The sequence below is a fragment of the Aquarana catesbeiana genome, linkage group LG02, assembly GCF_042186555.1.
Source record: "Aquarana catesbeiana isolate 2022-GZ linkage group LG02, ASM4218655v1, whole genome shotgun sequence".
In the NCBI taxonomy this organism is placed as follows: Eukaryota; Metazoa; Chordata; class Amphibia; order Anura; family Ranidae; genus Aquarana; species Aquarana catesbeiana.
The window spans coordinates 166,638,607-166,660,918 of NC_133325.1; the positions used below are offsets into that span (position 1 = coordinate 166,638,607).

The window sequence follows — 22,312 nt, forward strand, 5'->3', positions numbered from 1 at the left end:
GTGTGCAAACCCAGTGGAACTAGCACTACAACATATACAAAGTTGGGGTTCCTAGCACCAAGTGGCCCCGAGATACGGAGCCCCAAAGTCGGTTCAGAAAATGGCATTCTCAGCTGCAGAAAAGTGCTTGACATTTTCCGAAACTACTTTGGGGCCCCGTATCTCGGGGCCACTTGATGCTAGGAAGGTTTGGATATGTTATAGTGCTAGTTCCACTGGGTTTGCACACCAAATTTGGAGTTCCTAGCACCAGGTGGCCTCGAGATACGGGGCCCCAAAATCGGTCAACTGTGTCCATCTGCAGCAATGTCATTTCAGGACCTTTGGGTTCAGAGACCCCAAATTTTGGCTGCAACTAGGGGGCATCTATGAACCCTTAACTACCAAGTTTGAAGTTCGGGGAACTATGGCTGCAAATGGGCACAGTGAGGCATGCAAATGGGCACAGTGAGGCTGCAAATGGGCATCGTTGACCCTCTTTTCCACTTACAGTAGCTGCGCATTTCTCACCCTAGGCTTATACTCGAGTCAATACGTTTTCCCAGTTTTTTGTGGTAAAATTAGGTGCCGCGGCTTATATTTGGGATGGCTTATACTCGAGTATGTACGGTACTCCACTTTACTATATCTTACTATGCTGTTTTTGCGCTTAAGCATTTATGTCTTGGGTCTCTCATATGATTGCCTGCGGGTTTTTCCAACATGACGCACTGATTACTATCTCCGAAACCATAATAACTCCATACGACCAACTATATTATGCAGTGCTGGTTAAGTTTGTTTCTCAAACTCTGTGTATGAGACCCCTTCTGTAATAGTTGGCTGTAAATTTGATATCATTGCATATCCTGGCTGTTGATAGTAATATTCTTTTGCAAATAAATGAATTACAAAAAAAAAACCTAAACACTTTTAATTTGTATGCAATCAGGCAGGCCCTTGTACTACAGTCGTGGCCAAAAGTTTTGAGAATGACACAAATATTAATTTTCACAAAGTCTGCTGCTTCAGTGCTTTTAGATATTTTTGTCAGATGTTACCATGGTATATTGAAGTATAATTACAAGCATTTCATAAGTGTCAGTGGCTTTTAATAACAATTACATTAAAAGAGTCAATATTTGCAGTGATGACCTTTTTTTTTCAAGACCTCTGCAATTCACCCTGGCATGCTGTCAATCAACTTATGGGCCACATTCTAACCGAAGGACACCCATTCTTGCATAATCAATGCTTGGATTTTTTCAGAATATTTGGGGGTTTTTTGTTCACCCGTCTCTTGAGGATTGACCACAAGTTCTCAATGGGATTAGGGTCTGAAGAGTTTCCTGGCCATGGTCCCAAAATTTTGATGTTTTGTTCCCCAAGCCACCTAGTTATCACTTTTGCCTTATGGCAAGCTGCTCCATCATGCTGGAAAAGGCATTGTTCATCACCAAACTGTTCTTGGATGGTTGGGAGAAGTTGCTCTCGGAGGATGTTATGTACCATTCTTTATTCATGGCTGTGTTCTTAGGCAAAATTGTGAATGAGCCCACTTCCTTGGCTGAGAAGCAACCCCACACATGAATGGTCTCAGGATGCTTTACTGTAGGCATGACACAGGCCTAATCATGGTGCTCACCTTTTCTTCTCCGGACAAGGTTTTTTTCCAGATGCCCCAAACAAATGAAAGGGGATTTATTAGAGAAAATGACTTTACCCCAGTCCTCAGCAGTCCAATTCCTGTACCTTTTGCAGAATATCAGCCTGTCCCTGATATTTTTTTCTGGAGAGAAGTGGCTTCTTTGCTGCCGTTCTTGACACCAGACCATCCTCCAAATGGTTTGCCGCACTGTGCATGCAAATGCACTCACACCTGCCTGCTGCCATTCCTGAGCAAGCTCTGCACTGGTGGTGCCCTGATCCCACAGCTGAATCGACTGTAGGAGACATTCCTGCCACTTGCTGGACTTTCTTGGGCACCCTGAAGCCTTCTTCACAACATTTGAACCTCTCTCCTTGAAGTTCTTGATCTGATGAATGGTTAATTCAGGTGCAATCTTAGTAGCAGCGATATCCTTACCTGTAAATCCCTTTTGGTGCAAAGCAATAATGACTGCACGTGTTAGCTTCCAGGTAACCATGTTAACAGAGGTGAACAATGATTTCAAGCACCACCCTCCTTTTAAAGCTTCCAGTTTGTTATTCTAATTCAATCAGCATTACAGCGCGATTTCCAGCCTTGTCCTTGTCAACACTGACACCTGTGTTAATGGGAGAATCATTGACATGATGTCAGCTGGTCCTTTTGTGGCAGGGCTGAAACTCAGTGGAAATGTTTTTTGGGAATAAGTTAATTTTCATGGCAAAGGGGAACTTTGCAATTAATTGCAATTCATCTCATCACCCTTCATAACATTCTGAAGTATATGCAAATTGCCATCATAACAACTGAGGCAGCAGACTTTGTAAAAATGTATATTTGTGTCATTCCCAAAACTTTTGGCCACGGCTGTACATAGTTGAAGGTAAATCTAAAGAAAATTGAATAGGAAAACTGTATAATGTATGGCCAGCTTAAGTAATAATAGTAAAACTGTAGCAGTTGTAGCAAGTGATGATGACAAAATGCAAAGTACATCAGTTTTTTTGTCTTTTCTTGTCAAGTTTGCCCCAACCCCTCCTACATTAGGAGGCTCCATTTAAGTGTATTTCCACTTTTGCATTCTGATTTGAAAAAACCCACTATATGTTTGTTATGTGTTCCTATTCATGGAGCATACCTAAAAAAATTTTTGGGAAAAATATTTCTTACCTTTTAAATGTTTCTCAGGAGAAGGTGGCATCGCTGACTGTAAGGCGTTTTTGAACAATGTCAGAGTGAGTCTGTCCTAAGTCTTTCCTCATTAAAGTGGTTGTAAACCCTTTACAACCACTTTTGACTACAGGTAAGCCTAAAATAAGGCTTACCTGTAGCTACCCTGGATATCTCCTAAACCTGCACGGTTTAGGAGATATCCCCTGTATCATCATGTGCCGATGACATCGGCACATGCGCACTGAAGCAATGCCGTTGCTTCAGCTAGTATGCCGTTACTGGCAGGAGTGACGTCATTGCAGCTCTGGCCAACCACAGCGCTGGAGCCCGCAATACCCGGAAGTAACTCCGGAAGCGATGTCGCTGGCCAGAGTGGTATATGAGGACCGCTGCGGGGGCTTCGATCTAAGGTAAGTAATTCATAATGAAAAATTATGCTATCCAGGTTTTTTTTTTTGGGGTTGGGATTTCCAACCACTTTAACATACCATGCAAGAAGCCCAGCCTCTAAACCTATAAGCCTTAGCACAAACAACAAAGGGTTACAATTGATAATAATGAAGATCTGCCTGCACAATAAAGACAGGGTTAATTATGGAAAACACAGCTTCCAAGCCCCCTTACAGGGCTGCTGATAAGCCAGTACAACCAGCCCTGTTGAACTGGGCCCGGGGTCCTCAGCTCAGCAGGGGGGCCGGGCAATCTCAAAGACAGAGTGCAGAATTTAAAAAAAATGGTTTTCTGAATTACACAAACACCCCCGCTCCTGCTAACTTAGCTGTGTGTATTTTTTCCCATGTTCTGGACCGGCCTCTGATGTTGTGCTAATGGGAGTGGGAAGGACTATTTCTTCTGTTTCGGGCGCATGTCCATTCCGTGCACACTCCACATGTTGTTCTTGTGGCTTGGCTCAAGTCCCGGCCGGCTGCTTGCATATTTACCTACCTTCCTTGGTGGCGTGATCTATCTTCCTCCGCTCAGCTCCACTTCCCACACTGCCCGAGACAGAAAGTGAGACCGGAGAGGCTGTGAGGCGAACAGCGGTGGCATTAGAGGAGGCAGCTCAACTGACAGACTTGTCCAGGCAGGAACAGAGGGGAAGCGGTTCATGGGGCTGTCGGTGCCTTCAACACAGGTGTGCTTGCTTTGCTTGGGGGTGATTCGGAATAAAATACTGTACATTGCACTGTCTCTGTCTGCAGCACATTATGGCATGGATGGTACCATACACTCAGGCAGCAGGCTCTTGCTGCCAGTGCACTGTCACAGTGTGTCACTGTCACATAACATGGCTTGTTGGGTGCTGATTTTGTTAACTTAATGGTAAAAAGTTAACAAGGTCAGCACCCAACAGCCATGTCATATGACACATTGTGACAGTGTCAGCCATGATAGAGCACCTGCTGTCTGTGTGTTATCATAATGCTGATGATCTTAACCAGTTGCCAACCACCCCATAGCAGATTTCCTGCTACAGGGCAGTCATCTCATATACGTGATCCTGCATTTCTGGGTATCGGAGCCAATCAGCGGTACCCGCCAATCTTTCTGTACACAGGCATAATGGCAGTCTGCCTATGTAAACAAGGCAGATCGCCGTTCTGTCTGTATGGAAGACATTGATCCTGTGTTCCCGCAAAGCAGGGATAGGGATCTATGTCTTCCATTAGTAAAAGAACCACACTAAAAAAACACTTGCTAGGCACATATTTAACCCTTTGATTGCCTTGATGTTAACCCCTTCCCAGCCAGTGTCATTAGTACTGTGACAGTGCATATTTTTTAGCACTGATCACTGTATTAGTGTCGCTGGTCCCCAAAAAAGTGTCAAAAGTGTCAGGTAGGTGTCTGATTTGTCCGCCGCAATATTGCAGTCCCGCTATAAGTCACTGATTGCCGACATTACTAGTAAAAATAATTAAATAAATAAAAATTCCATAAATACAGTATATCCCATAGTCTGTAGATGCTATAACTTTTGCACAAACCAGTCAATTTACGCTTATTGGGATTTTTTTACCAAAAGCACGTAACAGAATAAATATTGGCCTAAATTGATGAAGAAATTTGTTCTTTACATTTTTTTTTTTTTGGATATGTATGTACGGGGCCCCATGATTTCTATCAGCGGCCCTGCCCCCTTATAAACAAAGAAAACTAAGCATGGTTTTTTTTTTTACTGGAATTAAAAATAGAAAAATAGAGCATCTAAAAAAGCCTGGGCAAAATGTTTTAACTTTTTTTTTTTAAGTTATGCTATGTAGGGACATGTAACAAATATAAAGTAGGTGTTTTACTAATTTAGCTGCAAAAGTGGAATTAAACTTTAAGAGGTTACCTATCAAGTTAAAGAACCAACAGGGAGTCTCAAGCATTTTTGTCATGTCAGCGATTCACTTATAATTCATTGGATATATCCACAAAGGCTCCATCCATTGGTGTTATTAAAGCACTTTACACATAAAAGGCCTTTTTAATATATGGAGTGAACCAGTTACTTTGTATATCCCCCAAGTGAGGACACACACAAGAAAACTTTGACAAATGGTATGTCATTATCACATTACAAATAAAAAAAGAGTATTTTCTGGGGTTGGGTTATAATAAATAAATTAAAAAGGACAAATAAACCAAAATATACCAATGTGCTCAATTTAATGACGTTGCTATAACTTGGGTGAACAGATCAGGAAGATGGCTAATTCTTCACTTTTTTCCTGTATATATAAAAGTAAATCTGGCTGATCTGCTGAGAATAATGCAATTAATACATTTAGGAAATCATGAATCAAAAAGTTAATTATTTGAAATATTGGATAATTCTGACTCACTCATCCATATTAGAACAATTATGTTTTATTAAAACCAAGCATAATAAACACAATAATAAACATTAATATTACTATAATAGACTGTGTACCTTTGGGTTCGGCAAACCACTGTCATCATAGAGAAAACAACACCAACCATCAGGCCCATTTCTACATTAAGGATTACTACTGCCAACCATGTAACCACCCAGACAGACTGTAAAAAAAAAAAGTTGAGAAGATGTCATTGAATTTTTGTTTAGCATTCTATGTCATGTTTGCCTGCTGTATGCTGTAAACATTATCTTGCTTCAAACGAAACGGCTTGTATGAAACGTAAAGTGTATCTATACCAACAACTTTATTTTATTTTTTATAGGGTAAGGTTATAAACCCCTGTCAGATTTAAATGCCACCTGTGGCTTCTATAGAGAGATTTCCCCTCACTTTCTGTTTTGGGGACCACCTTTTACAAGACAGGAAGTGGGGGAAAATCTGCAACAGAAAAACAAACAACAATAAAACAATGACAGGGTTCAAGCATTCCCCTACTTATTTTAAAGTAGCAGTAATTGTTAGAGAGATTTTTATTAACTTCCTGTCCTAGGGACATCCTGTTTACGAGACATGAAATTACCCTCCCTGGCGGTATGATTATGTCAGATTTTTGATGCTCAAAGCGGTGCATTATTTTGCATGGAAATTTGGTGTTTTATATTGAAGGCCTGTAATTCTTAGGAATTACACACTTAAATCTGTCCAAACAAGAGTCTAGTCTAGACATCCCCGGTATGATAAAGTTTGAAACACGAAATCATAAATTATAATATAATAAATAACTATAAATAATGATAACAAATAATATTATAATAATAATAAAATGTAATAAAGTGTATTCAATAATGTAATCAAATCAAAAACACTGAAATTTGCTCAGTTGCAGAATTGTCGCTGTCATTACTTTCAGTGTTTGATGACGAATTTCTCCTCAAATCATTATCGCTCAGTTTTGCGAGTATTTCTAATTTATTATCGCTGTTTTCTAGCTGGTCTAAAACCACTTTTGACGTAAAGGGAAACTTTTTGGCTGCTATGGACAATCTCCAGTTTCCAGGCAGAAATAACAGTATATATAACATAAAAGTGCATGCAGGGCACTGGACAAAGCATTAGGGACAAAATGAATGTGAAATAATTTGATACGGTAATGTAATCTGTAAGATTACAGTGTATTGTATGTATTGTGTGTTTTTAACTTTTTGAATTTGGCGCTATGCTCCATCCCCGTGCGTTGCAATGCTCGCAGGGAATGTAGCCCAGCACTGTGATAGATCGAGCGGAGGACACAGCTCACACACACAGCGGGGAGACATCGCAGGATTATGGAGACAAGGTAAGTAACTTTGCCTGGATTCTGCGATGCGATCCCGAGTGTGGCTTGGGGTTACCGCTTTTGGTACTGAAAATTGACCCCAAGCCAGACTCAGGAATACCGCCAGGGAGGTTAAGGAATCTCTCCAACTGAGTCTTTGATGGCAGTAAAACCTGACATAGGTTCAAATCCTTCCCCACTCTATCCAAAATAAAAATAAAATAAAAAAGTTGTGTTTGGAGGCATAAATACACTTTAAAAGTTCAGTGGGGCAGGTTTAACCCCTTCCCGCCGACCGTACGCAGATATGCGTACTCGGCTTTCCGGGGTTATACCGGGATGATGCCTGCAGCTGCAGGCATCATCCCGGTACCGTTGTTTTGAGCGGCCGATCGGCTACCCGTATATAACAACCGATGCGGCTAAAAGCCTGCCGCCTCCCGCCGCTCTTACCGGGCCTCCCGTGCGATCGGGAGGCCCGGTGTCCAATCGGCTGCCTCCGGCGGCTGTGGGCGGCTTCGTTCCAGCCTTCTCAATGTAAACGCGGAAGCGACGTCATGACGTCACTTCCCGTTTACTCGGCTGCCAATGGCGCTGAATTTAAAAAAATACACAGTATTCAGAATCGCCGTTTTTGTCGATCTGAATACTTTGAAGTGCAGAGGAGGGATCGGGGGTCTTTTAGATCCCCGATCCCTCCATAAAGAGTACCTGTCACCACCTATTACTGTCACAAGGGATGTTTACATTCCTTGTGACAGCAATAAAAGTAAAAAAAAAAAACATTTTTTTTAAAACACAATTTATAAGTCTACCAATAAATAAAATAAATTTAAAAAAAAATTTTTTTTTTTAAAGCGCCCCCGTCCCTGCGAGCTCGCGCAGCGAAGATAACGCATACGGAAGTCGCGTCCGCATATGTAAACGGTGTTCAAATCACACATGTGAGGTATCGCCGCGATCGTCAGATTCCAGCCCTAGACCTCCTCTGTAACTCTAACCTGGTAACCGTAAAAAAAATTTAAAGCGTCGCCTATGGAAATTCATAGCTACCATAGTTTGTCGCCATTCCACGAGTGCGTGTAATTATAAAGCGTGACATGTTTGGTATCTATTTACTCGGCGTAACATCATCTTTCACATTATACAAAAAAATTGGGGTAACTTTACTGTTTGGAATTTTTAAAATTCATGGAAGTGTCCCTTTTCCCAAAATTTGCGTTTAAAACACCGCTGCACAAATACCATGTGATATAAAATATTGCAACAATCTCCATTTTATTCTCTAGATTCTCTGCTAAAAAAATATATATAATGTTTGGGGGTTCTAAGTAATTTTCTAGCAAAAAATATGGATTTTAACTTGTAAACACCACATTTCAAAAATAGGCTTAGTCATGAAAGGGTTAATAAACGCAAATAAGCTGTTCACTTTGCAAGGGAATTTCCCCCAGAGTTGAGTGAATAAGGTGAAGCTTTGCAGACTTCCATGATCCAATCCTGTGCAAGCCATAATACATTTTTTTTCTGTTCTTTTTACTTTCCTTGCACGTAATTGTGTATTCTTTGCATAGTGAATTTTCACCACATTTACTAAGCTAAGGGAAAAATCCTGTTTGCCTTTAGAAAATCATCTCCAGTCAGTCTTCTCCCTCAGATTATTTTAAAGCATGACCACTAAGCCATACAAGGTAAAAGAAGTAAAAGAAAAGCTAATCTGCACTTTCTGTAAGTGGCACGCAAAATCTGTTGACACCTCCTTCTTATGGGAATAGTAGATCAGTGAAATTAATGTTAAATAAAATACAGCAAATTTGCATGAAATAAAGATTAAATTGTATTTTGACATTTATACATTGTAATCAATTGTCAGAATATAAAAATGACGACACACATTAAATCCACATGTACAGTCTTTATACAATCCACATTACATTTATCAATTCCCATGTAGTTTGAAGGCATATTTGAACATTTTTCTGCTGTGTGTGTCTTTTTTATCTAGCGCTCAGAAAACACTCCAAAAAGGGTGATATCCAATAAGGTAGTTGCTTGCACTACAAAGTTGTTGGTAAATGTGAAGGAGGTTGTACAATAAAATTGTAATGTAAGTAAGTGTATAGCCACAAGCCTGGCTCCTAGCCTGAGTACTGAGGGCTGGCTGAAAATCTGTTGCAATTGCTTAGAGCATGGGTCTCAAACTGGTGGCCCTCCAGCTGTTGCAAAACTACAAGTCTCATCATGCCTCTGCACGTTGGAGTCATGCTTGTAACTGTCAGCCTTGCAATGCCTCATGGGACTTGTAGTTTCGCAACAGCTGGAGGGCCACCAGTTTGAGATCCCTGGCTTAGAGACTATTAAAATATGTATTCCAAACCCTCTGACATCATTCTACATGACGCTGCTAAGAGTGACCCTTGCTCACCATAGAGGTGATTTGTAACCTTCTAAATTGTATATTTTAGTTGGCTTGTCCTATTTAAAATCTATGAAATATACTTACAAAGTCAGTTTTGCTGATTTTCCATAATTCTGGAAGCTCCTGGAACTGGATGAACATCTGTCTGAGACTGACGACATTTATACACGCGAGTACTGCCTACAGAATGACAGGAAAGAGTTGCCAACTAAAACTGCTTGTGTTACAGAGCAATATAAATTATGCAAACTGCTAATACTTTAATTTTTCAATGACTCTTTACAATCATACAGGTCAATACACAGCAAACAATATAAGTTAAGATGATTGGATCCATAGTGAACAATAGAAGTCTGTTAAGATGATTGGATCCATAGTGAGCAATAGAAGTCTGTTAAGATAATTGGATCCATAGTGAACAACAGAAGTCTGTTAAGATGATTGGATCCATAGTGAGCAATAGAAGACTGTTAAGATGATTGGATCCATAGTGAACAATAGACTTGTGCACAACGGAAACATTTGTTTAGTTTCGGTTTGTTGTAATTCGTAAAATACATACTTTCGCTCTGTTATATTCGTTATGTTACATTAATACGTTGTCGGATAATTCGTTATTATTCGTAAAGTGTCGATATTCGTTATATTGAATCTAGAATCATCATGTCGAATCCATTCGTTATATGTGCTATAATTTCGTTTGTCTTCGTTGAAATTCGATATTTATGTATGTATATATATATTCGTGATGATGACTCGTAGTTTGAAAAGTCGTTTGTTTATTGAATCTTTTAACACACACAATGACAATATCTCTTCTCCTCTGCTCAAATACAATACAACACCCTTCCCCTGTCAGTTCTCAGAAATGCACTTTGCCAGTAATCCAACCTCCAGCACAAAATTAATCAGCTGATTGGACTGTAAGATTCACTTTGAGTTGACCTTTTGTTTCATTAGACCTTTAAGAAATTACCGAATCATGTCAAATTCATTAGTTATATCCACTATAATTCTCTTTCGTATTCGTTGAAATTCGTTATTTTTTTATTCGAACATTCGGATGCATCCGAATGTCCGAAAGATGCAAAATTCGGACGAATTTCGATTTATTACGAAACGGCTTGCACAAGCCTAGTGAACAATTGAAGTCCCACATTGCATCTTTATATTATGTGTAAATTGCCAACTTCTTCACACGAATACTCTCTTATAGCTGTCAATTTATTGCTGTAATCTGCCTATCATTGGTAACATTTATTTAAAACATGCACTGAAATATAGTAACTATTTTTTACAAATGTTCTTTATTTATTATGGTCAGTGCTATAAAATAATTATATTTAATTGTTTTCTGTTTTCAGGTCGGGCCAGTTGGTTGAATTCTCTTTCAATAATTTTCATTTTGATGTAACCAGTAATGTTCACAGAAAGGGACAATGCATCAAAATTATTGACATTGAAATATGGACAAATAAACTGAACAAGAGGTTGGCAGGTACATATGTCACATTATTAATAGCAAAGATATCTATCATGGGTGTCAACTTGATAAGAAAAGCTATCATAATGGTAAACGGAAGAAGATGGAGTACTGGTTCAATTATTAAGAAGCATAATATCCCCCTTAACAGGTGTTATGACCGTAATCCCAGTAGGCTTATCACAAATAGAAGACAACCTGCCGAAGTTGCCCAAATGCATGTCCCACGGATCGATCTTCAGAAATAATAATGAAAGGTAACCAAGCAATGAGGACTTGGAGAGAGAGAGAAGAGAGGGAGAGACCTAGAGAAGAAATGAACAAAAGAAAAGGAAAATATAGTTTAGAGACAGAATAAGTTTCAGGCATCAGGGTTTCTCTCGGAGTAAACAAAGGTCCAGTGGGCTACAGGGGCTGATGTATATATACAGGGTGCTGACCTCCTTCTTCTGGACCATTATCCATGACATTTTTTGTTTGGCTGCAGCAAATGACGCAGACGATTGCTTCCATGCTCGAGCCAAGGTCATCTTGGTGCGCCTAGCAGTATAAAGTGAGTGAGTTTTAGAATAGGCTTCGAGCATCCGATTGGCTTGCTAGTCAGCAAGACAATTTCAGAAGTTTTAGGATTGCAAGGCTGGTGACTTTGCACAAACGAAAGATTCTTTTCCAGAAGCCTATAATGCATGGGCATTCCCACCAAGTGTGAAAGAAGTTAGTTGAATTATAAGCTTCCTTTTAGGTTCTCCATAGCTTTTCTGTTGAAGAAAGTCTGTTATTTACAGTTCAAAGTGAACCGTATAAACACAAATGTATATACACACACAACCAAATGCAGGGCCGAAAGGGGGAGGCACGGGGTACACATGCCCCGGGCGCTACATTGAGGGGGGGCCATGACTGACAGTGTATGTCAGCACTCAGGAGATGCCCAGAGAGGGAGTGGAGCGGTAGGAGTGTGAGGCCGTTATAAAGCATGCAGGAGAATGTGTGCGCTCCCCCTCTCCTTTCAGCTCCTGGTGCCAATACACCAGTATTATATTATTATATTATTATTATAGCACCAGTCAGTGATTGCGACAAAGTACCCCGAATTAATCCCTTTAGTTCTCCCACATAGAGGAGTTCAGCTCCCATGGTTGAGAAGCAGGATCTTTCATTCTATTACTAGGGTAGGACCCACTAATTCGGGGTACTTTGTCGCAGTAAGTGGGCTTAGCACTATATGACCATATAGTGTGACCAAACCCCCAAATTTTTTTGAATATGTTCAGGTGTTTTTAACTAGCCCTGCAGGATAAATGTCATTCTTGAATGTGTGCAGGCAGAGCAGATGAAAGATCTGTTCTGTTACTACAACTGCACATGCTGGTAGGGGGCACACTGATCTAAGGAGGGCACATGGATGGGGGTGGACAAATTGATCTAAGAGGGGCACTCTGAGGTAATAGGGAGGGGACACACTGATGAAAGTGGGCAAATTGATGTAAGAGGGGCACTGAAGTATGGAGAAGCTCTAATGCAGGAAAGGCAGGGAGGAGGGGCACTAAAATAAGGGGGGAACGTTGTAAGGGGGCGATCTAAAGCAAGAGGGGACACTGAATTAAGGGGCACACTGATGTAAGGAAGGGTTCTGATGTAAAGAAGGGAATTGACATAATGGGGGCACAAAACTAAGGTGGGAACTGATGTAAGGGGGAGAGCTCTGATGTAAGTGGGGACACTGAATTAAGGGGGGACTCTTGTGTAAGGAAGGACTCTGATGTAAAGTGGGGAATTGATGTAAGGGGGGGTCACTGAAATAAGGTGGAACACTGATGTAAGGGGGGGCCTCTGATGTAAGTGGGGATACTGAATTTATGGGGGACTCTGATGTAAGGAAAGACTCTGATGTAGAGTGGGGAATTGATGTAAGGGGGGCTCTGATGTAGGAGGGGTCATTGATTTAAGGGGGGAGATTGATGTAAGAGGGGACATTGATATAAAGAGGGAACTGATGTAAGGAAGGACTCTGATGTAAAGGGGGCACTGAAGTAAGGAGGGACACTGATGCAAGAGGGGACACTGATGCAAGGAAGGCAGTATTTTAAGGGGGGAATAATGTAAGGTGGGGCATTGATATAAAGGGGGACACTGATGTAAGATTGGACTCTGATGTAAAAGTGGTTCTGATGATAGGAGGGGACTCTAATGTTAGGGGGGATTTTAAAGTAAGGGGGGCACTGATGTAAGGGGGACACTGATGTAAGGGGGACACTGATATAAGGGAGGGGGCATTGATGTAAGGAAGACACTGATGTAAGGGGGGCAATGATGTAAGGGAGACACTAATGTAAGGGGGGCATTGATGTAAGGGGGACAATTATGTAAGGGGGGCACTGATGTAAGGGGGACACTGATATAAGGGAGGGGGCATTGATGTAAGGAAGACACTGATGTAAGGGGGGCAATGATGTAAGGGGGACACTAATGTAAGGGGGGCATTGATGTAAGGGGGACAATTATGTAAGGGGGGCACTGATGTAAGGGGGGCATTGATGTAAGGGGGTATTGATGAAAAAGGGACACTGGTGCAAGGGCACACTGATGTAATATAACAATTTTGTAAAAAAATTATTCAGTTGTAAAATAATTGTAAAATGGAAATTAAATAATAAAAATAAAAAAGTACCAATGCAGTCCCTTTTTTTGGGGGGGGGGGCGCCAAACTGAGTCTTTGCCCCGGGTGACAGAATGTCTAGCTTTGCCACTGACCAAATGGGTCAGGGCACTAGCTCATTCTCCTCCACATGATGGCTCTGTAAGATTGTTTCAATCAGAGAAAGAGTTCATAAATGCAAACTGCTTCTGCTTTGCTCCCACCTTGGAAACCCCACAATGCTCTGTGAATCCTGTGTTTATTTGTAAAACAAAGATTTTATATAAACAAATAACACATATATAAAATACCAGTTAGAAAAAATTTTAAATTAATTGAAATGGAGCCAAAATCATTACATATCGTATATTATAGTTTCCCTTTACAGTGGTCCTAAAGGCTAAAGGCTCTCTCTGCTCTCTCCCTCCTCATTGACAGAACAGGGCTCAGGAGCAATAGCAAGCGGTTTGCTATGAGGGCCTGATTTTGACAAGTACCTGCTCCCATTTCTGGTTGGATCGCTGTGATGATCCGACCAGAAGTTTGCCCCCCCCTTCCCTTCAGCCTCCTCTTGGGACATGTCACAGGTCCCAGGAGATTGTGGGGCAATTATGGGGCCTGCGCGGCTTGCACGTGCGCAGTTGGGCAGCCAGCTGTAAAGCTGCAAGGAGTCACAGTCGGCTGCCCAAAGTTGAGATGCCGGTGCCTGGACCCAAAGACCAGCAAAGAGTTAGGTCGGGTGAGGACATTGCTAGATCCAGGGATAAGAAACTGTATGTTTTGGGTTGCAGGGTGAAGATCCTTTTTAAGTTGTTGATTTAGTACTTCATTTTTTGCCTATACTAGTTAAAACATAGGTTGTGCTTAAAGTCGACTGGTTACTAAGTATATTGTGGTTTATTGCTAAAGCTGCACAAAATATATGTAGAATAACCTGACTCATACCTGAGGCTTGAAAGATAGTTCTCTTTACAGCCTCCCTTCATTTCTGCTGGGCTTCTACATCATGAATGCTGAGGGTGTGTATGAGAATCCTGTGGTAAAGATGGTGTGAACTGTCTCTTCTGCAACTAATGCTTATGATAGAAAACCAGGGTCATTTGCTGCTGCATTCTACAGTTTATATCTGAGTGGTTGCAATGGTTACTGCACACATATCCTCTATAAGGAATTGCTTTTCAATTACTTTGTTATAACCAGCTATTAGTGGCAAAACACACTTCTGCTATGCAGTATGTTTCCAAACTGCCTGTTAACCTGCCACATTTTTTAGCATATTGAGGTGCTATTTGCATTTTTTTTTGTCCATTCTTATGCATTATCATAACGCATGTAAATGTGTGACACAATACAGCGTACATGAACCCAACACACAGGAACGAAGAAGTACCAATGGACCCTTAATATTATAAATAGTTTGTTTAAGTTAGTAGAAAAGAAGTCACCAGGTGCTGGTGCTTGTTCTGTAGTTTGTAAGAGAGGCTGAAGACAATGCTTGCCCTTGCCACAGTAGTGGGGCAATTTGAGTGCTATGGGGCTATGTTATTGAATAAAACTTTTTATGGCAGGTGGACAGTACTCCCAAGCCCTCTTCACCAGTTTTTATTGCTATAGGAAATAAGATAAATAAAAAAACAATTACAGATCCTATCCTATATATCTCCACTTCCATGCATTTTTTTTTTTGTGTAAAAATCTCTTACCTTTGGCAAGTAATTAAACAGAGGACCAACCCAAATCAGAACGACTAGTACCACGGCACTGGTGAAGAATCCTGAAAGCTAAAAATATGCAGATGAATGTAAAATTTAGGCCTCATTTACACAGGAAGATTACATCCGCACCCTGTGCAAGGCTGTGTTTATCTGCATGGGAATGCACAGGTGTTCCGTGCATCCCAATACTGACGGTCCCACTGTTGTCTATTGGGATGCACAGCTGCACAGACACAGACGATGCTCCCAATGTTTCATCCATGCAGTTGAGGGAGCACAGCCCCTGAACGCACCCAGGGTAAGTTCGGGGACACACACCTGCACCCCACACATATGTCATATTGGGACACAGCAACTATGTCTTTGCACTCACTTTGACCCAATAGACATGAATGGGGAGTGCATGGTACACCTGTGCATCCCCGTACAGGTAAAACATGGCCTTGCATGGAACACTGATGTAATCACTCTGTGTGAACGAGGCCTTACAAAGGAAGCATAATTTTATTACATTTAAAACCCTACTCTTTACATTTTTACGTTTTTATATTGTGAGTAGAATTTCTATTAGATGTTAATTGTTGATTTCCTCAACAAGAATCATTATAACATAAAATAAACAGCAATACAAAAACATACTTTTCAATAGAGTAAAAATTCCAATAGGAAAAATTCTCTTATTTCCTGTCCAGGTGATACTCTGTGTGTCATAGTGTGAGTTGCTCAGGTTTGCATCAAATTGAATGTCACTTTTCCACCAGCTATGGTATCTAAAACATAGTAGTAGGTTAATTGGCTTATTCCCAAATTGTCTTAGTGTGCATATAGGTGTGTTAGGGAACTTAAAGTGATTGTAAAGGATCGTTTTTTATTTTTTTAAAATAACAAACATGTCATACTTACCTCCACTGTGCAACTTGTTTTGCACAGAGCGTTCCCGAACATCCTCTACTGGGGTCCCATTCATTCAAGAGCCAGGACCCCATGGATAGAGGGACAGCGCGTCCCAGCCAAGGAGATGAATGGGCTCAGGTAAGAAAAATGGGGGGGGGGGGGGGGGGGCTGGGGGGCTGGTGACTGCCAGGTGTTTTTCAAATTTATGCATAGGATAAATAAAGGTGAAAAAACACAAGGGTTTACAACCCCTTTAAATTGTTCCTTTGGGTGATGGACTGATGTGATATGTACTCTCTAAAAAGCTACATAATGATAACAGTGTTATGTACTGTAAATATGGCATAGAAGACAGTGGATCCCTGAAGAGGAATTGCTCCAAACATACATTTTAGTTCAGAAATGTATAAAAACTCACCTGAGTGTAAGCCCCAGCACTCTCAAGAATGTTCGTTGTAGCCAAAGTAGCAGAACTGGGAAAACAGTTGAAGAGTGAGGAGACCATATTGGATATCCCATGAGCCAAAAGTTCCTAAAAAATGGATCCCAGCTCTTTAAGTGGTTTACCAATAAAAGCAAACTGGAATGCAGTAGTCTTACATTATTTTGTAATTATTAATTTCTAAAAATGGTGAAAAGTACAAAGCTGTGCAATGAAAGTAAAACACATTTCAGATTCACCACAAATAAATACAATTCCAGGCTTTTACTAACTATGCTTAAAAATGCTACCTCCACCCTCCTAACCCTAAACTAAGTACCTATTTGCAGGCCGCTCTTGTCCGGTCACATGTTCAACTTCCCTGTGTTATTCAGCAGCCGCTGCAGGGGAGAGGAGGATGGTCCATAATAAGCCTATAGGATTGGTGATATCACCACTTAAACATTACCAGCCTTTCTTTAACGCTCTCTCCTCTCCCCTGTAGCGGGCACTGGCAGACATAGGTGAGATCACATGACCAGACTGGAGTGGGCTGAAATTAGTATATGCATTTTTTTTACACAAGTTAGTATGGGTGTTAGGAGGAGGGAGGGAGCTTTTAAAACATAGTTAGTAAAAGCCTGGAATTCTACTTTAAAGTGGTTGTAAACCCCATTCATGAAATCTGACCTAGGCACATATATCTGTAGTATTTACTTATCTCTCTCCAAAGTGATAAGTGCCATGTCTTTCTGCTGCTCCTTTCCTCTGTTATCAGCATTTTAACTTCTGACAAGCTCTCTGACACAGGAGATAAAAGCAGCTGGAAATTTGTGTCAGGGGAGGGTGCTTAGAGGTAGATTAGCAGAGAGCTGGTCTATTCAGGCTGCAGCTCTGCAAGTGTCTTTGTTTCTCTGCCTATGTGGAGGGGGGAGGGGGTGTATGCGCAGACTCCCCTCCCACTGCTGAAAGAAGAAGAAAGATGTCTAACCCAATATGCACATTCTAAAGAGTGTAGAAAGCTGAAGACAGCCGATATACATATAAAACTTATGTAGGGAGATTTGTTTAATCTCTACGTATCATCTGAGGCTGCAGCGGCGCTTTGCCGGCGGTATAGCAGGGCTGCCCCATTGTTTTTAATGGGGAGGAGCGGTGGAGTATTCACCGCTCTTCCACTGCTGCAAAGAAGCTGCTGGCAGGACTTTTTGTGACTCCCTTCCAGCGCAACGCCCCCAGTGTGAAAGCACTCGGGCTTTTCACACTGAGTTTGCAGTTGAGGCTTTTTTCAGGCACTTTACAGGCGCTATTTTTTTTGTGAAAGGGGTCTAAGGGTTTACATCCACTTTAACCTCCCTGGCAGTATTCCAGAGTGTGGCTCGGGGTGGATTTTCAGTACCAAAAGCGGTAACCCCAAGCCACACCCGGGATCGCATTGCAGGATCCAGGTACATGTTACTTACCTTGTCCCCAGGATCCTGCAATGTCTCCTCACTGTGTGAGCGAGCCGTCCTCTGCTCGATCTATCACGGAGCCAAGCTCCGTTCCCTGCGAGCGCTGCAACGCACGGAGACGGACAACCACGGCAAATTCAAAAAGTAAAACACACAATACATATACAGTACACTGTAATCTTACAGATTACATTACTGTATCACATTATTTCACCTCCCTTTTGTCCCTAGTGGTTTGTCCAGTGCACTCCATGCAGTTTTATATCATAAATACTGTTCTTTCTGCCTGGAAACTGGAGATTGTCCATAGCAACAAAAAACATCCCTTTACATCAAAAGTGCTTTTAGACCAGCTAGAAAACAGCGATAATAAATTAGAATCACTTGCAGAATTGAGCGATAGTGATTTGTGGGGAAATCCGTCATCAAACACTGAAAGTAATAACAGCGACAATTCTGCAACTGAGCAAATTTCAGTGTTTTTGATTTGATTACATTACTGAATAATTTTTATTATATTATTATTTGTTATAATTATTTATAGTTATTTATTATATTATAATGTATGATTTAGTTTTTCAAACTTTATCATACCCGGGATGTTTACTAGACTCTTGTTTGGACAGATTTAAGTGAGTTATTCATAAAGAATTACAGGCCTACAATATAAAACGCCAAATTTCCATGCAAAATAATTGTACCGCTTTCAGCATCAAAATTCTGAAATAATCCTACTGCCAGGGAGGTTAAGTATTCTAAGTGATTCCTCCCGATGGGAAAAGAAGCATTCTAAGACCAGTTTTGCACAGCTCTGTGTGTGTTTCATGTATTTTACGTGTGTTAACAATTATACATTTTCAGCCACTGCTACTTTCTTCAATAAACCCTATAATATAAGCCGACGTATAAAAAAATGGACAACACATGTCAAAGCATCGCACAGATATGAATTAGGACCAATTAAAACAAGTGGTGTTAAATTCATAGATTTGAATGGGCCCTCATTTTTTTTTTTTTTATCATGACACAATATATGGTCATGGGAATGTAATATCTACAGACATTATATACAAATTGTAACCATACTTATTATGTGCTGTGTAGTTGGTAATTACCTAAACATTAGGGCTAAATCCACACCTGTACACGGGTGTTGTGGAGTGTGTTTATGAGCATTTTAATGTGTGGTACAACAACATGCAGAATATGTGCTATGTGGTGTGTGCCCATTCATCTTAAATGGTACCTCATACTCAAGACAAACACATCTGATCCTCACTGCACCACAACCCATGCAATAACACACAAATGCTGTGCCGTGCAAAGCACTTGATACAATATAAGTCAGATACGTTTTGTGGTCCACCCATGGATTTTATCTCCATTATCAAAACATTTCCTCAAGCCACAGCCAGGAGTTGGACAATAGTCGTCTCTAGAGTTGCATGAGAGCCTTGGCCGTAAATAGCCATTGTGACAGCATTCCTTTAATAAGTTGTAATCCAATGTGTACTTTAAGATAAAATAGTATACAATAGTATCTAGTGTCTCACCTGGTTTGGATCAATGGAATATCTGTGTTTCTCTGCATAGATCATAGCTAGCGATACAGATACAGCATAGCCAACAAATGTGATGGCAATTGTGTCTCCAATCACATCAGGGATAACTTTCAGGGTAGGAATTTTAGGCACTGGGAAACTGTTTTAAAAAACAGAAATAAGAACTTACAATTAATGATTCAACATTTACTGAAAAATTAAAGTAATCCCCTCACAAACTTAAGGAGTTCAAACTGAGTGATAAAAAAATATCAAAATGATTAAAAAATGCAGCTACAGTATCGCACCAAAGACAAAAGTGAAGCTGCTCTTTTTCTAAAAGCCCCAAATGAGTTTCATACATGTTAAGCCTAGTACACACTGCTAGTTTTTTTTTAATTCAACCCAGCAGGCTAAACGAAAAAAAAAAAACCTGACAGCTCACTTACAATCCGATGTTAGTACAGTGATCTCCCCTTCTTTTCTATTGTGTTCTGACAGGGGGGCAGCCCCCCGCCAGAACATTCTAGTCAGCGCTCTCAGCCATTGGCTAAGAGCACTGATCGGCAGACCTTTTTTGGTTATGCCCCTTCAACAGAAGCCGACCGAATAGCCAGCTTCTGTCAGATCTGCTGCAGTAAACACGGGCTGAATGTTGGCCGGTTTCTATTCGGCCCATGTGTACAGGGCTTTATCCTTTATCCGATACAGGGGTACTACACCTGCTCCTCCTATGCATTTTACTCTGCTAGGAGAGATATTTACTGCCCTGAGTTCGGTTTGAGCCGGGTTCAGTGAACATCAGAGAAGTTCAGATATCAACCCTGAACACCCCTGAAATTAATGGGAGCTGAATCTGTCAAAAATAAAAATGCCAGTTTTCTGTCAAAACTGGTTAAGAAGGTGTCAAAAAAGGGGGCACTGCCCTGGGGATTATATACTGTATCAGTGCAGAATGTGGCTAGGATTTTTTTAAAGCACTGGCATTTACAGAGAAAAAAATATTTTAATGGCATCAATAGTAAATTACATTTCCATCTTGGTTTCTTGTTTTAAAAGAAAAAATGTCACACAGAATTGAAAGGCCACTCAAAATACATAGCAGATCTCTAAGGGTATGTTATTGTGGGGGACCTTTGGAGGGGTCTGTGTGTTTTTTTTTGTTTTTAAATTTAAGCCTCTTTTTTTCATTGTAAATGTCAGGTTTGTTGTAGCATATCCTACAGTGGAATGGAAAACAAAATATTGTTTAGTCCCCCTCAAAATGCATTGAGCCTGCTATGGACTTTTGCGCCACACAAAAAAATGCACGATGTCCCCTACAAATCTATTCCAGACCCTTAATCTGAGCATACAGCCTGGCTGGCAACATTTGGGAACTGATGTCACTGCTGTCCCCACCCCTTTGATTATCTGGTTGGGATTTCCCAGTGACTTCAGTGGTTCCTGAGGAGGCAGTTGGTGCAAGCACCTGCTCCTTCCTTTTGTAACCCCTGTGACAGCAGGATGCTGTCATATATAGAAGCAGTAGAAATGCTGGTTCTACAGTATCTCATACAGTGGGGATGGAAAGTATTCAGACCCCCTTAAATTTTTCACTCTTTGTTATATTGCAGCCATTTGCTAAAATCATTTTAATCAAGTTCATTTTTTTCCTCATTAATGTACACACAGCACCCCATATTGACAGAAAAACAAAGAATTGTTGACATTTTTGCAGATTTATTAAAAAAGAAAAACTGAAATATCACATGGTCCTAAGTATTCAGACCCTTTGCTCAATATTTAGTAGAAGCTCCTTTTTGATCTAATACAGCCATGAGTCTTTTTGGGAAAGATTCAACAAGTTTTTCACACCTGGATTTGGGGATCCTCTGCCATTCCTCCATGCAGATCCTCTCCAGTTCTGTCAGGTTGGATGGTAAACGTTGGTGGACAGCCATTTTTAGGTCTCTCCAGAGATGCTCAGTTGGGTTTAAGTCAGGGCTCTGGCTGGGCCATTCAAGAACAGTCACGGAGTTGTTGTAAAGCCACTCCTTCCTTATTTTAGCTGTGTGCTTAAGGTCATTGTCTTGTTGGAAGATAAACCTTCGGCCCAGTCTGAGGTCCTGAGCACTCTGGAAAAGGTTTTTGTCCAGGATATCCCTGTACTTGGCCACATTCATCTTCCCTCCATTGCAATCAGTTGTCCAGTCCCTGCAGCTGAAAAACACCCCCACAGCATGATGCTGCCACCACCATGCTTCACTGTTGGCACTGTATTGGACGGGTGATGAGCAGTGCCTGGTTTTCTCCACACATACCACTTAGAATTAAGGCCAAAAAGTTCTATCTTGGTCTCATCAGTCCAGAGAATCTTATTTCTCACCATCTTGGAGTCCTTCAGGTGTTTTTTAGCAAACTCCATGCGGGCTTTCATGTGTCTTGCACTAAGGAGATGCTTCCGTCGGGTCACTCTGCCATAAAGCCCCAACTGGTGGAGGGCTGCAGTGATGGTTGACTTTCTACAACTTTCTCCCATCTCTCGACTGCATCTCTGGAGCTCAGCCACAGTGATCTTTGTGTTCTTCTTTACCTCTCTCACCAAGGCTCTTCTCCCCTGATAGCTCAGTTTGGCTGGATGGCCAGCTCTAGGAAGCATTCTGGTCATCCCAAACGTTTTCCATTTAAGGATTATGGAGGCCACTGTGCTCTTAGGAACCTTAAGTGCAGCAGAAATTTTTTTGTAACCTTGGCCAGATCTGAGCTCTTCATTCAGTTCCTTT

General features: G+C 41.0%; 1 protein-coding gene across 1 annotated transcript in view; it reads right to left on the reverse strand.

Annotated features, from left to right (window-relative positions):
- Nucleotides 1-22,312, reverse strand: part of LOC141127391 (solute carrier family 26 member 10-like) — a 118,779-nt gene that overhangs the window by 50,254 nt on the left and 46,213 nt on the right. Inside the window, exons 7-11 of the mRNA XM_073613760.1 lie at nt 19,560-19,707; nt 16,550-16,663; nt 15,226-15,303; nt 9,486-9,581; nt 5,721-5,827 (exon numbers count right to left, since the gene is read on the reverse strand). Coding sequence (XP_073469861.1) covers nt 5,721-5,827; nt 9,486-9,581; nt 15,226-15,303; nt 16,550-16,663; nt 19,560-19,707 — 543 coding nt within the window. The remainder of the gene's footprint in view (nt 1-5,720; nt 5,828-9,485; nt 9,582-15,225; nt 15,304-16,549; nt 16,664-19,559; nt 19,708-22,312) is intronic.